Source organism: Aulonocara sp. 'chitande type north' Nkhata Bay, linkage group LG3, assembly GCF_057382095.1.
Source record: "Aulonocara sp. 'chitande type north' Nkhata Bay isolate Kocher_YH1m ecotype deep benthic linkage group LG3, A_spYH_male_GT1.1, whole genome shotgun sequence".
Lineage (NCBI taxonomy): Eukaryota > Metazoa > Chordata > Actinopteri > Cichliformes > Cichlidae > Aulonocara > Aulonocara sp. 'chitande type north' Nkhata Bay.
The window spans coordinates 13,423,410-13,440,209 of NC_141346.1; the positions used below are offsets into that span (position 1 = coordinate 13,423,410).

At 43.9% G+C, this 16,800-nt stretch overlaps 2 protein-coding genes and 1 long non-coding RNA gene across 3 annotated transcripts in view; all 3 read right to left on the reverse strand.

Moving 5' to 3' along the window:
* LOC147334038 (polymeric immunoglobulin receptor-like) overlaps positions 1-16,800 on the reverse strand; it is a 419,044-nt gene that overhangs the window by 271,522 nt on the left and 130,722 nt on the right. The gene's annotated exons all lie outside the window — the stretch shown is intronic.
* Positions 1-16,800, reverse strand: part of LOC147334046 (uncharacterized) — a 40,255-nt gene that overhangs the window by 15,023 nt on the left and 8,432 nt on the right. The gene's annotated exons all lie outside the window — the stretch shown is intronic.
* LOC147334047 (uncharacterized) overlaps positions 10,372-16,800 on the reverse strand; it is a 10,600-nt gene continuing 4,171 nt past the window's right edge. Inside the window, exon 3 of the mRNA XM_086286502.1 lies at positions 10,372-15,153. Coding sequence (XP_086142628.1) covers positions 13,579-15,153 — 1,575 coding nt within the window. The 3' untranslated portion in view covers positions 10,372-13,578. The remainder of the gene's footprint in view (positions 15,154-16,800) is intronic.

The window sequence follows — 16,800 nt, forward strand, 5'->3', positions numbered from 1 at the left end:
TAGGCAGGGATGAGGAGCAGAGAGATTCTGTCAGATTGTCCTAGGTCATGGAGGGGTGATACTAACCCCGTGTTTGCCTACTGGTGGTGGTCAGAGGGCCCGGTGGCGCCAGTGTCCGGCAGCCTCGCCTCTGTCAGTGCGCCCCAGGGCAACTGTGGCTACAATGTTGCTTGCTATCGCCAGTGTGTGAATGTGTGTGTGAATGGGTGGATGACTGAATGTAGTGTAAAGCGCTTTGGGGTCCTATGGACTAGAAAAGCGCTATACAAATGCAGGCCATTTACCATTTACCATTCCTCCATGCAGATCTTCTCGAGAGCAGTGATGTTTTGGGGCTGTCGCCGAGCAACACGGACTTTCAACTCCCGCCACAGATTTTCTATGGGGTTGAGGTCTGGAGACTGGCTAGGCCACTCCAGGACTTTCAAATGCTTCTTACGGAGCCACTCCTTTGTTGCCCGGGCGGTGTGTTTTGGATCATTGTCATGTTGGAAGACCCAGCCTGGTTTCATCTTCAAAGTTCTCACTGATGGAAGGAGGTTTTGGCTCAAAATCTCACGATACATGGCCCCATTCATTCTGTCCTTAACACGGATCAGTCGTCCTGTCCCCTTGGCAGAAAAACAGCCCCATAGCATGATGTTTCCACCCCCATGCTTCACAGTAGGTATGGTGTTCTTGGGATGCAACTCAGTATTCTTCTTCCTCCAAACACGATGAGTTGAGTTCATACCAAAAAGTTCTACTTTGGTTTCATCTGACCACATGACATTCTCCCAATCCTCTGCTGTATCATCCATGTGCTCTCTGGCAAACTTCAGACGGGCCTGGACATGCACTGTCTTCAGCAGCGGAACACGTCTGGCACTGCGGGATTTGATTCCCTGCCGTTGTAGTGTGTTACTGATGGTGACCTTTGTTACTTTGGTCCCAGCTCTCTGCAGGTCATTCACCAGGTCCCCCCGTGTGATTCTGGGATCTTTGCTCACCGTTCTCATGATCATTTTGACCCCACGGGATGAGATCTTGCGTGGAGCCCCAGATCGTGGGAGATTATCAGTGGTCTTGTATGTCTTCCATTTTCTGATGATTGCTCCCACAGTTGATTTTTTCACACCAAGCTGCTTGCCTATTGTAGATTCACTCTTCCCAGTCTGGTGCAGGTCTACAATACTTTTCCTGGTGTCCTTCGAAAGCTCTTTGGTCTTGGCCATGGCGGAGTTTGGAGTCTGACTGTTTGAGGCTGTGGACAGGTGTCTTTTATACAGATGATGAGTTCAAACAGGTGCCATTCATACAGGTAACGAGTGGGGGACAGAAAAGCGTCTTACAGAAGACGTTACAGGTCTGTGAGAGCCAGAGATTTTCCTTGTTTGAGGTGACCAAATACTTATTTTCCACCCTGATTTACGAATAAATTCTTTACAAATCCTACCATGTGAATTCATGGATTTTTTTTTCACATTCTGTCTCTCACAGTTGAAGTGTACCTCTGGTGCAAATTACTGACCTCTGTCATCATTTTAAGTGGGGGAACTTGCACAATCGGTGGCTGACTAAATACTTTTTTGCCCCACTGTACCTATTCGGAACCATGATAACAGGGTTCTTGCTGATCGGAGCTGGCTTGGCCCTGACTTATCGGAGAAATAAGAGAGCGAAACCAGCTGGTCAAACCCCCCCAAGGCTGACCGCTGGAATTGAAGCAATGGGACGAGGCGCGACCTCTCACACCGAACGCAGCATGGTTAACACCTTGGAGATGCTTACAGCTGCTGTGAAGACTCAAACTAACACCATTGAGCGTATGATGGGATACATCAGAGAGGGGCCTGCTCACAATGACACCCTTGAGCGAAAGTTGGATCACATCGCAGAACGGATCGCTGCAGTTGTGGGGTCTCAGAATCAAAAGAATGACAACACCACGGAACAGAAGTTTGATACCATCATGGGGGGGCTCGCGGCTCTCCAACGCGAGATCGAGAGACCAGTGTCAGTGTCCTATTCCTCTGCGGGGCAACCTGCATATGGCCAATAAAGCATTCTTCCTGCTCGGGCAGAGCGGGTCCCTCCGGCGTCATTGCAGCTGCAGACGATTGAACAGATGGTAATGGTGGTGTAGACGACGGGACCGGCGTACCAGGCTGTGAATTTACCGGCTGTCCGGGCCGGTGAGCAGCCTTGATTGGAGGGAGGAGGTGGAGTTAATTAAGAAATGTGTAATACCCAAGGGGAAACCACAAAGCCACTTTCCCACAAACGTGATGAACCTCTTCCCCGGGTATCTCCAGATAAATAAAATAGCTGTGGCTAAATAAATATTTACATGTAAACCAAATGAATGGCCTTTTTTATGTCTGTTTTTGTGATGTACCAAGATCTGAAAGTTTTATTTATTTATTTTAATGAGAAACTGAAGTATAGCAGAAAGCTTTGTGAGCTTCTCCTGGTAATATCCTAGTAATAGTAATAGTAAAAACTAAATTTTAAAGTGTCTTAATACATGCTCAATCAAGCAGTTAAGTAAATCTCCAAAAGCTGATTCTGTTCATCTGGATGTAACGTTTTCAGTGGGAGAAACGTTTTGTCACTCATCCATGTGACTTCTTCAGTCTCAGTTGACTGCAGGATTCCCCAATCTTATAAACAGTACATTTGCATAATGACTGAAAACAGCCCACTGAAGTAACAATGATCTGGGAGGTCAGTTCCTTGATCATTAATATACAAATTCTCATGACCATTGAGAACAACCACTGACCAAAGCCCACTGACCAAAGCACACTGATCAATGGCCATGAGTACCATTCACAGAGAGTTGAAAGCCATTCCCCAACTCTCTGTGAATCGATGACACAAGGATCCAGGCCCACACAGACGGTGCGTAAATCATGGGAGGCCACATCACGGACAGGAACAGAGACACAGATGGGCCGTTTAGACAGGAATAGGATAGGAATCCGTGGGAGGAAGTTGTATCCCCATCTACAAGACCACGCAAAGGAGGTATATGCTCTCTGCACTGGTATGTCATCCTTTAGGAGACACAGATGGGCCGTTTAGACAGGAATAGGATAGGAATCCGTGGGAGGATGTTGTATCCCTGTCTACAAGACCGCGCAAAGGAGGTATATGCTCTCTGCACTGGTTTGTCATCCTTTAGGTTTATCACCATTTTCAGATCAGGATTACAACCAATATTGTTCCCATCCCACTCAAAGACCCTGCACTCATCAAACAACATTCTCTGGACAATCTCTTTTTGTTCCTCTTCCAAATGATCAAGATTCACTGGCGGATACCACGACATTGGGAGAGGTCCAGCTGACTCCACCATTATCTTGCGAACTGTTATTGCAGGTGGGCACTCGTTTGAGGCCTCAACCTCCACAATACGTTCAACTGGCTGTAAGGTGCCCAGGGCCATCTTGCTTGTCAAGGTCATATCATGTTTGGTGTCATTACTTAGAGCAATGGTGATGTATGGGTTAGCTGGATTCTGTATTTCAACTAACCCTGTCAAGACATAGAACCGCTTTAGGGCCTGGTTGCCCTCATCATCCTCAAACAGCACTAAAAACAATCAAGCGGATTCATGGTTGATGGAACGGGGCACTTTAACCAGGTGACCTGTTCAGGAGGGATAATCACATCCCTTTCAACTGTTCTCAAGTACCCTTGTGTAATGCTTGGCTCTACTGTCTGAATGAAGCTTCTGACCACCTCACCATTCTCAGGGGGAAGACAGATGGCATTACACAGCAAGGTAACAAGAGTAGGTATCAACTGCTCTAGTTGCTCCTCAATGATCTGTTCCAAGACATTGAAACCGATCAATGGTTTGTCCACAGGCAAGGTACTGACGAGGACCGGAATACTGACGGAGAGGCTGGGGTCTTCACCCCCCGGTAAGTTGATCATGATGGGTACCCAGCCATCAAATTATATGGTTTCCCCGTTGACTGCGCAAACTTTCAACTCATCAATTTCCTTGATGATTTCAGACAGAGGTTGCATGACTAAGTCAGGCAAGTATCAGTCTTTCCAATGTTTACTTATGATGCAAACTTGAGCACATGTGTCAAGTACTGCTTTCACTGCTAAGCCATTCAAACTGCAATGTATGAGAGCTTTCTTACTGATTAGCTTAGCAACTGCCCCACACTTAGTGTGGGGTGCCATAACACCAGACGTAGCGAGTGCCTCACCCTGCTGCTGGTTAACTACTTCTGATGTGATTGGCGAGGGGAGACTTGGTTTGCTACTGTTAAGGTTAGGTTGGGTCCCATATGAAGAGGACCCACTGCTTCAACCCTTTCACCCGGTAGAGAAACTGCTGTGGTGTCTCACTTTCATCTTTTCTGGCACACATTAATTCTTGAAAGAGTTCTGTACTATTTTTCTCTCTCAGGTGGGCATGGAGAAACCCCTTCAGTTCAAGTACAGTCAAATCGTCTTTATTGATTAACATATCTTTAAAAGTTCCAGGCCTTAATATCCTGAGCACTCCACGAACTATCTCTGCATCAGGGAAGCCTTCTCTGCGTCGACCTCTTGCTGACCCAGGCCCACTGGACCCACCGTCTTAGCAACCATGGATCAGTCTCGGCTCCAACTTTCAGCTCGCATCAGCTCCCGTCCTGGTCCCAGATGTCATTTTTGGATCAGTATCAACTGCAAGGTGTCGACAATCCTGAACGAGCCCCCAAGATTTGTTACGGGTCCCAAGGATGAAGACCATGATGACAAATATGTTACCTGTAAAAGCAGGTGAAGAGCGGAGTAAGGAAGACACCATGTGTCTCTGTATTCCTCCAGATTGTGTCTGAGTCTGATTTATTTCACACAAACAAATGCTATATAAACACTACCATGAGCTTTCAATATATAATTCAGCAGGTTCCTCATTCACATCAATTACATTTACTTATTTCACATCCTCAGTGAAATATACTCTCTTTACTGGTTCATTTTCTCTAATTAACATCTTCTTTCATAACAGTTACTTTCCTTACTCATATCAATAAACACATCACATTGTCTTCTACAGTGTCTTTCTGGCTAAACAGTTCAATAACAGTGTCAGTTGTGGCCGACGGTCATAGGTTCTGTCCAATAATATGACGCAAGACTGGAGTAAAAGACATCCATGGATTGGCACTTTATTAATGAAGGAACATGATAGGAGCACAAGAACACTAACTATAGCTTCCTTTTGGGGTGGCTGTAGCTCAGGTGGCAGAGCAGGTCAGCCAGTAATCAGAAGGTCGGTGGTTTGATCCCAGGCTGCCTCCTGGCTGCATGCCAAATATCCTTGGGCAAGATACTAACCCCATGTTTGCCTACTGGTGGTGGTCAGAGGGCCCGGTGGCGCCTGTGTCTGGCAGCCTCGCCTCTGTCAGTGCGCCCCAGGGCAGCTGTGGCTACAATGTAGCTTGCCATCGCCTGTGTGTGAATGGGTGAATGACTGAATGTAGTGTAAAGCGCTTTGGGGTCCTGTGGACTAGAAAAGCGCTATACAAATGCAGGCCATTTACCACTTTTATACTCTTCCGGAATAGCCCAAGTATGGGGGTTAACTAATCAAAATGAAAACATAGCCCTCCACACACACAAACATGCAATAACATTAAAGCACATCACAAACATATACATATTTCCAACACGTACTATAAACAAACCAATAACATAAGCTTCACCCATTACTATATATATTAAAACCCTCTTTATCCATACTCCCTAACCTGGCACACTGGTCTGCTCCAAGAGCCCTTAAACAGGTGATTAAGCTGCTTTCACTCTTATGCTCCACATCCTGCAAGAAGCAACCAGGACAGGTGAGTACCTTATTTAGGTTACTCACAAATGATTAACTGTAGACAGCTTTAACCTTGGCTCTTCTCTGACACAGGTAGGATGGCCAGTCCCACTGTCTCTTCACCTTTACAAGCTGTCATTTTAGTTGTATGTCACATAAACCCAATAAAAGACTCCATAAGAACTAAAGTGTTTTTTCTTTATTACACTATTTTAAATTCCCAATCCAACAATTAATCATTAACAATACCAACCAGATAATGGAACCCCTGGTCTCCATTAAAAGCAGCAAAACAGTAAATATATGACTAGGGATGGATACCGGTATCCGGTGCCATGATGGCACCGGTTCTGACATAAACGGTAGTAACCAGACAGAAAAGCAGCGCACATTTCGGTGCTTTTTTTTCCTGAGCTGTGATGCACTTTAGATTCCAGCCAATCATTTTACGTTTCCGAGGATAGTAGGCGGGTCCAGGTACGTACGTTCTTTTAGATCAGAGCTACAGATTAAAAATGCCCAAGGCGAAGCGGTCAAAAGTCTAGCTGTACTTGTCACACAGCGGAAATTTGTGTTTTTATTTTTTATCAATCTGTTTATTGGTACATAGTGTTGATTTTATTTGCATGATTTTATTGGGATATTTATATTGCATGTTTGTTTATTGATATTTATACTGCATGGTTTTATCCTCATATTTATATTTGCGTTAATGTTGTACCATGTTCCTTTAACCCACTGTGGACTAAACAGATAATTGTAGGCACCTGTGAGGTGGGGGCGTTCCCCAAGGTGGCCTATCAGCCGCCAGGTTGACCTGTTAAAGGGGATGGTGAGCGCAGAGACAAAAGGAGAGAGGAGTGACGCACGAAGGGTGAGGAGGCGAAAAAGGAACGCGTGCAACCCCGCACGTGTGTGGAACGAACTGCTGCCTGACTGTGGGGCGCCGCGAGTTGTTCGGCGATCCAGTCCTAACGGCAGGAACGGCAACAGTGGGTGGCGATGGCTGCAATGCACGACAGGGCAGGGATGCCCCTCTGCCTGCATCTGACGGTGAGACGAGGGAGGCCGTGTTCAGGTGTGGAGTGGGACGGGACTGTGCGGCGACGCGCTGTCAGGAGGAGACAGGTCTGCGATAGGAGCCCCCTCCCTGGTCTGTTGCTGACGAGTTTTACCATACTGGAAGAGAAGTTCCTCTCCTGTCTCTTTCATATAAGGACCATTCGCCCATGTGTGGCTGGACTGTGGGATTATGGGACTGTGGGAGAGTGGTTTTAGTATGTGGAAAACATGTTTTAGCCTTGTTTTAATGGTGTATAGTTATTTCTGCCGGCAGGGTTTTTAGCGGGTTGCAACACTACTTTTATTGTATACGGGGATTTTGGCTTGTATTTGGGGTTCTGACTGTGTTTTATCCTGAAAATAAATGGTGTGTTTGAGGCCAGCTTAGTTTCTGTGCCCTGAGCGCTGACCCGCTCACTCCCCTTTGCGCTTGTATGTATAAAGACGTGGTGGTGAAGATTTAGGTCTACCAGTCTTAGCGGCTATATACTTCACAGCAAAAGATGCAAACTCAGCAGCCTGCTACAAGTGCTTTAATCAGATACTGCAATACTGTCAAAGGAGGTAACACCTCAAATCTGATGAAACGCCTGGTGACGCATAGCGTTTTTTTTAAAAGCCGAGAAATGCGCCGTATTTGATAGCTTGCTGAGACCTCACACCGTGTACATCTACTGCAGGTGTGGTGCCTGTTATCGGTCCCAGAATTAGCAACATCCCCCAAAAACACGAAGAGTAGAGTCCTGGCCCCTAGCCCTGCCATTGTAGCAGAAATGATGACGGACGAAGATGGCAGCAGCAGCCGTTCTTCTCTGCGTGAGTAGCTTAATGTTGTTCGTGTGTAATTCACGTTGAGTACGCTAACCATGTTATTACATTAATGCATGTAAGGTGAACTAGCAAACATCATCATAGCTACATGAGTATAATTCCCTCGAAGCACAGGCAGACGCAAGTGATTTTCTGTCACTGGTTTATTTGAAGACTTCTCTCCAAAGCTACCGTGAAAACTATACAGCATTAACAAAATAAAACTCGGCGTAAGACACAGCACTAAAAATAACACTGTACAACAAACACGATTGTGAGGAGAAAGTTGTTAGAAGGCAAAGAAACTTACAACTCAGATATCTATTTTTTACATGCACATGGGCGGTCACTGCTCAACCGATGTGACACAGAAAAACCGCCCAGGGCATTCAGAACATCCTTTAAACTTAAAGCAAGTTTCCACAGCAGTAGGAGTGGCATGTATGGAACTGATAATTTTTCCTTAAAAGGACAAAACCTTTCGCTTATCTGCTGAAAAAGGAGGTAACTTTGTATGTATAGAAATTCAGACATTCCCATAAAAGGAGAGAGAGAGAGAGAGAGAGAGAGAGAGAGAGCCAGCTTGTCTGTTAAAACAGGAGGTATGGTATCGTATGTCACCGCATTCCTCTACACATATGGCTTCAATCTCTCTTCCTGTGTTGGTTCCAATTCACAAGCTCTTCTTCCTTTAAATGAAGCTACAACTAAGCATAATCACAAAACTAAAAAATCTCTCATCAACGATAAATCAATAAATACCTCGTTGGCTGCATGCTGCAAAAAGGGAATTAGCTGCCGTTCTTCTGAGGTTTCCTTTAACCGTTTAACTGTGTGGTACCTCACAGGGGTACCACAACAACATCATCCAGGTAGAAAACAGCACATGCAATTTGAGGAAGCAGCTACCGCTCCATGAGGTGCTGAAAAATGGCCGAGGCTTCAAATAAGCCAAACGGAAGTGTGACGAATTGGTACGAACCATACAGAGTGGAGAAGGCCGTTTTTGTCTTTGGACTCTGCAGACAAGGGAATCTGCCAGTAAGCGTTGGTTAAATCCAGCATCATAAAATAAGACAAGCAGTGCTTAACCAGTCCAGGTCAACTCAGGCATTGGACAAGCATCAAACCATGAGACCTTGTTCACTTTCTGATAATCATCACCAATGTTCCCTCTAAACTGCGCGTGTGCTCAATTGCACACTGCTGGCACGGTGTCTGTGCAGAAAAAATCTGTGTTGCACATAAAATTAAATTCTAACCGGAATTGAAATTAAAGTAAATACGTTAACAATTCTGTTTTGCAGTGTTAGTCAGTAAGTGACTGGCTGCTCCAGTATGGGATTAGAGCAATGGCACCTCATCCCATAGTCCAGCCAATCACGTGATTCAAATTCGTATATGCGCAGCTAATTAACGTCGTTGACAGGCTATGACAGCGTCCTTATGTGCCGACACCGGTGTTTTAGCTAGCAAAGTGGCGTGGCTAATGTGGAGTGAAGCCACGTTAATGAACACATGTACAACCATTGGAGATGTGAGCAGGACAGATGGAACAAGTGACGTAAAAAGAGTGGACTTTATACCAGTTTTCAAATTGTGTTGATAGGCCACATAAAAAACAGAGTTGTGTTTAAAAAAAAAACTCCAGTGTTTGGTTTTCTTCCAGAATATTGTTGTTTATATTTACTGGGGGAAGAAATGGTAAAAACGGCATTTTATAAAGAAAACGTTATAAAACACTCTCCGCCTGTGAGCAAAGACAAAACCAAAACACCCCACCCTTTCCCATTGGTCAAAAAATGTACCATGCCGACCAATCAAAACATGGCATTTGGTTGTTAAGAAACAGAAGTTGTTAAGAAGAGGAAAATTTAGGCGTGACGGCAGTGTTTTGAGATGTGAGAGATTTGCAACGTTTAGCGCAAATCTTGTGTAGTTAGTGTGTAGTGTAGTCAATAGTTTTGTTGTGTGTGTCAGAACAATGAGGCGGCTGCTAAATGTTACAGGAGTGATACATCTCCTGTTGTCAGGCCTGCAGGTATCAGGCTTTTGATGTTCTCCTTTATCTCATAGTGGACAGAAATTATTTTTTGGAGAGGCACAAATAATTTGTGTGGCATCAGATTTGATGCAGAACACCTGATTGTTCTGTAAATAGTTTGAAATGTTTGTTTAAGAAAAATCCCTTAGCAGCATTTTTAGGTAAACAGCTGCAAAAATCTTTGTTGTTTGCAATACTCAGTAACTTTTTTGAAGAAGTAACTATATAATTAATTGCCCAGCATTGGTCTTTATATATTGTATTTTGCAGAGAGAGTCATAAAGTTTCAAAGTGGTGCTCCATGAGAGTCCTGTAGACGAGCAGCAGCACGATCCTGCATTGCAACTGCAAACCGCTGTTGCAATGCAGGAACATCTGCTTTATTGGAATGTGTGAGATGTTAACCACAATGACTCTTAAAAACACTGTCTCAAAGCTTCATGCCAACAGCATGTTTTTAAGAAAAATCAAACAAATTTTCCTTCAAGATCATTTTAGAGTTTTTAATTAGCTGCAGGATCCTTCTTCAGTGTGAGTGGAGAACAGCCAAGTCGCCTCCTGTCATAAACCTCCACATGTACCACTGAAAACAGTTAAATTAGTTTGAATCGGAAATAATGGGTCAAACTACTTGTTCTGAGACCATTTCTTTATTTTTCACACCAAACTGTTTAATAAGATAAACTCTACACAGACTTCATCAAATATAACTAACACTTTAACATTATCAGGATTTCATAATACAAACTTCAAATCAACAAGAAAACAGCTGCAGAACATGTGGATCAAAATTCATTAAAAAAACAACATGTGGACTTCAAGGACTAAATACACTAAAGTGAAAGGAGGAGCAAAAAATAGAGGTTTAACAGAATTTGAATTAAGTAAAAGTAGTCACCTGTGATCTTTAAAATGGTTCTGATGTGTGCTGCTGTTTTTAACTTTCAACATTTCTTTGCTGCCACTGTGAATAAGATTGTGTTCTTTGCCTAATTGAATAAAGGTTACACAGCCTCACTGGTTCATCTTCTGGTACAAACTGGTATTACATGGAAGTACAGCCCAAAACCAGTTTAGCTTGAGTTTCTTTTTTTCTGGACATAACGTCACGGCAGGTGTTTTTTCAAAGCTGGTGGACAGATTTAGTTCATTTTGGAGGCTTTAAGAGCAACTGCTGTGAAAATATTTGTAGTTTTGGGAGAAAATGATTTAAGAGAAGATTTTACCACAGCAAAAGATTAAATATGAATGAAGGATTGAAATTGCATATGCATATGTGGCAGGACGAGGTAGAAATAAAGAAAATACTCTTTGCAGTTTTAAAAAGACAACGCCACCCTGGGAATTTCACCCAGAGAATACTGAAAGTAACACTAAATCACCAGGAAGGCACTTAGGTTCGCTATACTCAGTCCAGAGACGAGGTTCAATGAGAAACAAATTGACAATTTATTAATAATTATTTAAAACACCATATAAAAGCACAATCATAAATATTCAAGTACAAATATGCTTAAAAAGGTATTCAGAGCTGAGGCTTACCAGTGGAGGGGCAGGGATGCCACACACAAACTAAAGAAAGAAAACACACCCAAAAAACAAGTGCAGCACACGATCACACACTCACACTAATAAACTAAACAAGGCAGGTGTGTGCACTCAAGGGATCCCACCACCAAGGCACCCTAGTCTCCTCCACGTCGGCACTCCGCATCTGAATAAAAGAAACAAAGAAAATTTTAATATATTACAACAAACTAATGTGTAGCGCCGGGGGATAACCCAACTGCAGGACCACACTGGTGATCTACAGCTAGAAAAAGGGCCTCCCACCAGTGGTGTAACAAAAATCCAAACTACAAATCAAAAACAATAAAACAACATACAATCTGGATAAAACTCTAAAATCTGGAGCAAACGGAATCGCCGTACTGCTCCAACTTGCCGTCCACACGACGAAAAGTTAACAGTCAATCAATATGCACGGCAGCTGACTCCGATAACCGGCATGCATATGGCCGTTGTCCACGCCGACATCCACTGTAAAAGCTGACAGCAGCAGGGAAAGAAATCTCGCAACGGGAACAGACGGTAAAAGTACAGCAAGGCAAAGCAGCAGCACTTCAGTTCGCGTAGCTTGGCGCAAAACTAAGGCCCACACTTCCTGCGAAGCATAATAAATAATTACTATAAAAGAACAATAGAAGGCACAGAGCGTAACAAAAGTTGATTACGTACCAAGTAAGCCGTGTCAAAGAACGTAAGCAGAATAGCTCAGAGGAGGCTTCTATAGCTACGACCAGCCGCGATGGAGGCTTCAGAAGAATAACCCGCAAATGATCTCTACCACACCAAAGGGAAGTCAGGTAACCAAAAAGGAGATCACAGGCAAGCGACGCAGGGACACTCAAATGGCCACTATTTATACCAGCGCCCCCTAATGTGCCAGGCTGAAAGTGGGTTGGACCGAGGGATAACATTCATCCTGCCACACATATCTATACATGCAGCTTCCTAAATGTATAATTCAGGATTATTCACTGCAGGTCCAGAAATCAGAGCTACCTCATCAGATCCAAGTGTGACATCAGCTGACACTCTTTACAGGAGATTCCATCTGAACTCTGTGGAGCCTGATCTCAAGGTTTTTAAGTCTGACCCTGAAACCAAAAGAGGATCTTTCTCTGTCTTCAGATTCATTGTGATCCAGTGATTTCAGTCCTGCATGATCAGGCTGATGTTTGCACAGAGCAGATAATGAAGTTTCACTGTTACATTGGTAACAGTGAAACAGTTTATTTACAGCGTGGGATCATTTGTGTTCGGAGTATGAACTGAGATTCCTGAAACTCTTGTCACACTGGTCACAGCTGAAGTTCACTTCCATGTGTGTTCGTTCATGTTTGTTACAATGACCTGATCGTGAGAAGCTTTTGTCACAGTGTCTGCACTTGTATGGTGTCTCTCCTGCAGTGGTGAAGGATGACCCACACTGGTCACAGATGTGCTTTTTGACCACACTGTGGAAGAGGTCATGTATTTTTAATGTACTTGGTGTGTGGAAGCCTCTCCCACATTCTTTGCAGTAGTTCATTTTGTCTCCAGTGTGTCTACGTTGATGTGCTTTTAGGTCCCGTTCGTGATTGGATTCGTGATTCCACAAAGGTCAAAGAGAAACGCTTTCCCACCACCACAGTGACGACAGGGTTGAGAAATGGATCCATGTTCTTTGCTCCACTTCTAAACAAAGACATTGTAAATCAGGGAATTCCTTCAACGTTTTTATCCTGAACGTCGCCTGAAATAAAAAGCATCTCTGCCAACGTCCAATTACATTTTACTGTTTACATTACAACACTCAGCTTACTGAATGAAAATGAGTCTTCATTGTTCAAAACAGTTCATTCAGTATAACTCCATAAGTTTACTGATCAGACTTTTTCCAAACAATCAGGTTAAAATTACAAGATAAAAAACTCAATACATCCTCACAGTAACTGCACTTCTAGAGTTACTTTCTGGTGTGGATCTGTTGGTGTTTTTTCAGCTGATTTGGAGCTTTAAAAGTCTTCTCACACAGGTCACATTTATAAGGTCTCTCCTCAGAGAGTTGTTGTAGCTGTGCATCGGTTGTAGACAGTTTCCCACACTGATCACAGCAGGAAACATCAATTCCAGTGTGAATCCGTAGGTGAATATTTCGGTACTGTTTGTCACTGAAACTTTTTCTACAAAAGTCGCAGCTGTACGCCTTAATTCCAGAGTGGGTAACTAGATGCCTGTGTAAGTCGCTATTTAGAGCAAAAGCCTTACCACACAACTCACAGTTGTGTGCTTTAAATCAACTGTGGATGAGTTGGTGTCTTTTTAAGGTTCCAGCCTCGGTAAAAGACTTTCCACACAACTCACAGCTGTACGCTTTAACGCCACTGTGGATGAGTTGGTGTCTTTTTAAGTTTCCAACCTGGGTAAAAGACTTTCCACACAACTCACAGCTGTAAGGTTTAAATCCACTGTGGATGAGTTGGTGTGTTTTTAAGTTTCCACCCCCGGTAAAAGACTTTCCACACAAGTCACAGCTGTAAGGTTTAAATCCACTGTGGATGAGTTGGTGTGTTTTTAAGTGTCCAGCCTCGGTAAAAGACTTTCCACACAAGTCACAGATGTAAGGTTTAAATCCACTGTGGATGAGTTGGTGTCTTTTCAAGCTTCCAGCCAGGGTAAAAGACTTTCCACACAAGTCACAGCTGTAAGGTTTAACTCCACTGTGGATGAGTTGGTGTTTTTTCAAGTCTCCAGCCCGGGTAAAAGACTTTCCACACAACTCACAGCTGTAAGGTTTAACTCCACTGTGGATGAGTTGGTGTTTTTTCAAGCTTCCAGCCTCGGTAAAAGACTTTCCACACAAGTCACAGCTGTAAGGTTTAACTCCACTGTGGATGAGTTGGTGTTTTTTCAAGCGTCCAGCCTCGTTAAAAGACTTTCCACACAAGTCACAGCTGTACGCTTTAACTCCACTGTGGAAGAGTTGGTGGGTTTTTAACCTTCCAGCCCGGGTAAAAGACTTTCCACACAAGTCACAGCTGTACGCTTTAACTCCACTGTGGATGAGTTGGTGTGTTTTTAAGTTTCCAGCCTGGGTAAAAGACTTTCCACACAAGTCACAGCTGTAAGGTTTAACTCCACTGTGGATGAGTTGGTGTCTTTTCAAGCTTCCAGCCTCGGTAAAAGACTTTCCACACAAGTCACAGCTGTAAGGTTTAACACCACTGTGGATGAGTTGGTGTTTTTTCAAGTCTCCAGCCCAGGTAAAAGACTTTCCACAGAAGTTACAGCTGTAAGGTTTAACTCCACTGTGGATGAGTTGGTGTCTTTTCAAGCTTCCAGCCAGGGTAAAAGACTTTCCACACAAGTCACAGCTGTAAGGTTTAACTCCACTGTGGATGAGTTGGTGTCTTTTCAAGCTTCCAGCCCAGGTAAAAGACTTTCCACAGAAGTCACAGCTGTAAGGTTTAACTCCACTGTGGATGAATTGGTGTTTTTTCAAGTGTCCAGCCTCGGTAAAAGACTTTCCACACAAGTCACAGCTGTAAGGTTTAACTCCACTGTGGATGAGTTGGTGTTTTTTCAAGCTTCCAGCCTCGGTAAAAGACTTTCCACACAAGTCACAGCTGTACGCTTTAACTCCACTGTGGAAGAGTTGGTGAGTTTTTAAGCTTCCAGCCAGGGTAAAAGACTTTCCACACAAGTCACAGCTGTAAGGTTTAACTCCACTGTGGATGAGTTGGTGTCTTTTTAAGTCTCCAGCCTGGGTAAAAGACTTTCCACACTCATCACAGCTGTAGGTTTTCTCTCCTTTTCTTCTGTGAGGTTTGTCGGCCTCCTGAGAGCGCTGACTTCTCGCTCCATGTTGGTCCTGCAGTGACAGAGATACAAACAGAGGCAGTGAGTGAAATGCAGTCGTGGAACAAACTGAAACTCCCTCCATTGGTGGAATCAAACATGTCAACAAACACATTGTAGGTGTGTTTCCACCACCTTCTGGTGGCAGTATCACATTACAATGATGTGCTACAATGAGAGTTGTAATGAAAATGACATTATTGAAGAAATATTGATCAGCAGAGAAAATCTTTTACGCATAAGAAATTTCAAGTTCAACTGATGATATTGTTGTTTCAATGTATGCTTATAAAAAAAGATCTTTGTATTTTCTTGTAACTTCGGTGGTTTCTGATTCGAATGTAGATTCTGTATATATGGATGAGCTGTCATGGTCTCCGTGCCTGCCCGGTCGGCCCCACAAGGCTACAATTGCTGTTGCTGTTTTCTCCCTCTCTGCCTGGGCGGAGCTCACTGTGGGCTCCCGCCCTTGGCCCACACACACACCTGACAACACTCACCCATCATCACCGGGAGCACTATTTTAGGCTGAAACACAGATCCTCTCGTCGCTGGATGATTGTACCCCTAACGTTAGTGTTCTCACAGCTCTTGTGCTTCATATCTGTGACTTGTGATTTGTTGGTGACCTGCCTTCTCGTCTGCTTCAGATCTCCCCCCCCCCCCCCGGACCTGCGACCTCCCTGCTACGGGAAAGTGTGTGAGTGTGAGCGGAGAAGACGTGAGCGAGTTACCCTGTGATTCCCCCCGGAGTTTTTGGATCCCTTCACTGTACATTTATTGCACTGCACTGTAAATAAACCACACCTTGGAGATACCTTACCGCTCTGCGTTGAATCCCTGTACCAGATCGTGACATGAGCCCAGGATGCAAAAGATAAAGCTGCTGTTATCATGTTTTTAAAAACACACCAGCTTTCAGTAATATTGTAACTAGGGATGCAACGACACCCATTTTTCCAAACCGATACGATACCGATACTTGGATCTGAGTACTTGCCGATATTGAGTACAAAAACCGATACTTCTACCACACACAAGTTAAACTTAACCAGTAGTAAAGAAACGACCCCAGGCAACTCTTTAACACAAACGAAACGTTTACCGAACACATCACAACACATCCCTTTTTTAAACTCAAATAATATTCCCATTCCTTAACCAAATGAAATACACTGTACTGTATAAATGAAATAATTCCCTTTCAAATTATATTACACAACCCAACTCATGTTATCACCTTTTGGTAAGTGACTCACTAATATACACTCCAAAACATGTTATATAAATCCACTAAACACACAATATTCACACATGGGCCCCACACACACTCACATTCACACTTGTTGCAGGCCTGTTTGCTGCTCACGCCAGACGATGGAGAAAAATCCTCTTCTCCCCAGTAAGAGCACAAAAGTCTGACTTACAGTTCCGTTGCTCGGTAGGTCACCGTTCACCAGTCCCACACTAAATCCACTCCACGGTGGTGTGACCGTTGAAACAAAAAGTCACTTCACCCACACTCTGTTGTGAAGCTCTCACACGGTTAGCTTTCTAGTCACACACTCTTTTGTGCTAGTTAACCTCAGTAAAACTAGCCGAGTCTCTCACTTTGGTTCAGCTAACCTCGTGCATCTCTCTATGCCGTTCTCTCCTCCTC